General features: G+C 67.9%; 1 protein-coding gene across 1 annotated transcript in view; it reads right to left on the bottom strand.

Moving 5' to 3' along the window:
- DAD1 (defender against cell death 1) overlaps positions 1 to 263 on the bottom strand; it is a gene marked incomplete at its 5' end in the record, with an annotated part of 936 nt that extends 673 nt beyond the window's left edge. Inside the window, one exon of the mRNA XM_010179438.1 lies at positions 209 to 263. Within this exon, the coding sequence (XP_010177740.1) occupies positions 209 to 263 (55 nt within the window). The remainder of the gene's footprint in view (positions 1 to 208) is intronic.
- Between the last annotated feature and the right edge of the window lie 8 nt (positions 264 to 271).

The raw sequence follows: 271 nt of genomic DNA on the forward strand, positions 1-271 counted from the left end.
GGGCGGTGTTGGAGGCTGCCACGGGGTGCCGGGAGGAGGTTTGAGCGCGGCTGTGGGTGCCTCCCTTGGGCTCCTGGGGAACTTCAGTGGCTGCCCTGGGGATCCTGCGGTAACACAAGGGCTCTGGGCGTCTCCAGGGCGCAGGCTTTGCCACGGGGCACGCGCGGCGACAAAAGGGGTTCCGGGGAGAACCGGGTGGGGCACTGACCGCCGAGGATGAAGCTGCCGACGGCGGAGATGAAGCCGCTGAGGAAGGAGTTAAAGGGGAAGG

This window comes from Mesitornis unicolor, unplaced genomic scaffold, assembly GCF_000695765.1.
Source record: "Mesitornis unicolor isolate BGI_N332 unplaced genomic scaffold, ASM69576v1 scaffold4732, whole genome shotgun sequence".
NCBI classification, from domain to species: domain Eukaryota; kingdom Metazoa; phylum Chordata; class Aves; order Mesitornithiformes; family Mesitornithidae; genus Mesitornis; species Mesitornis unicolor.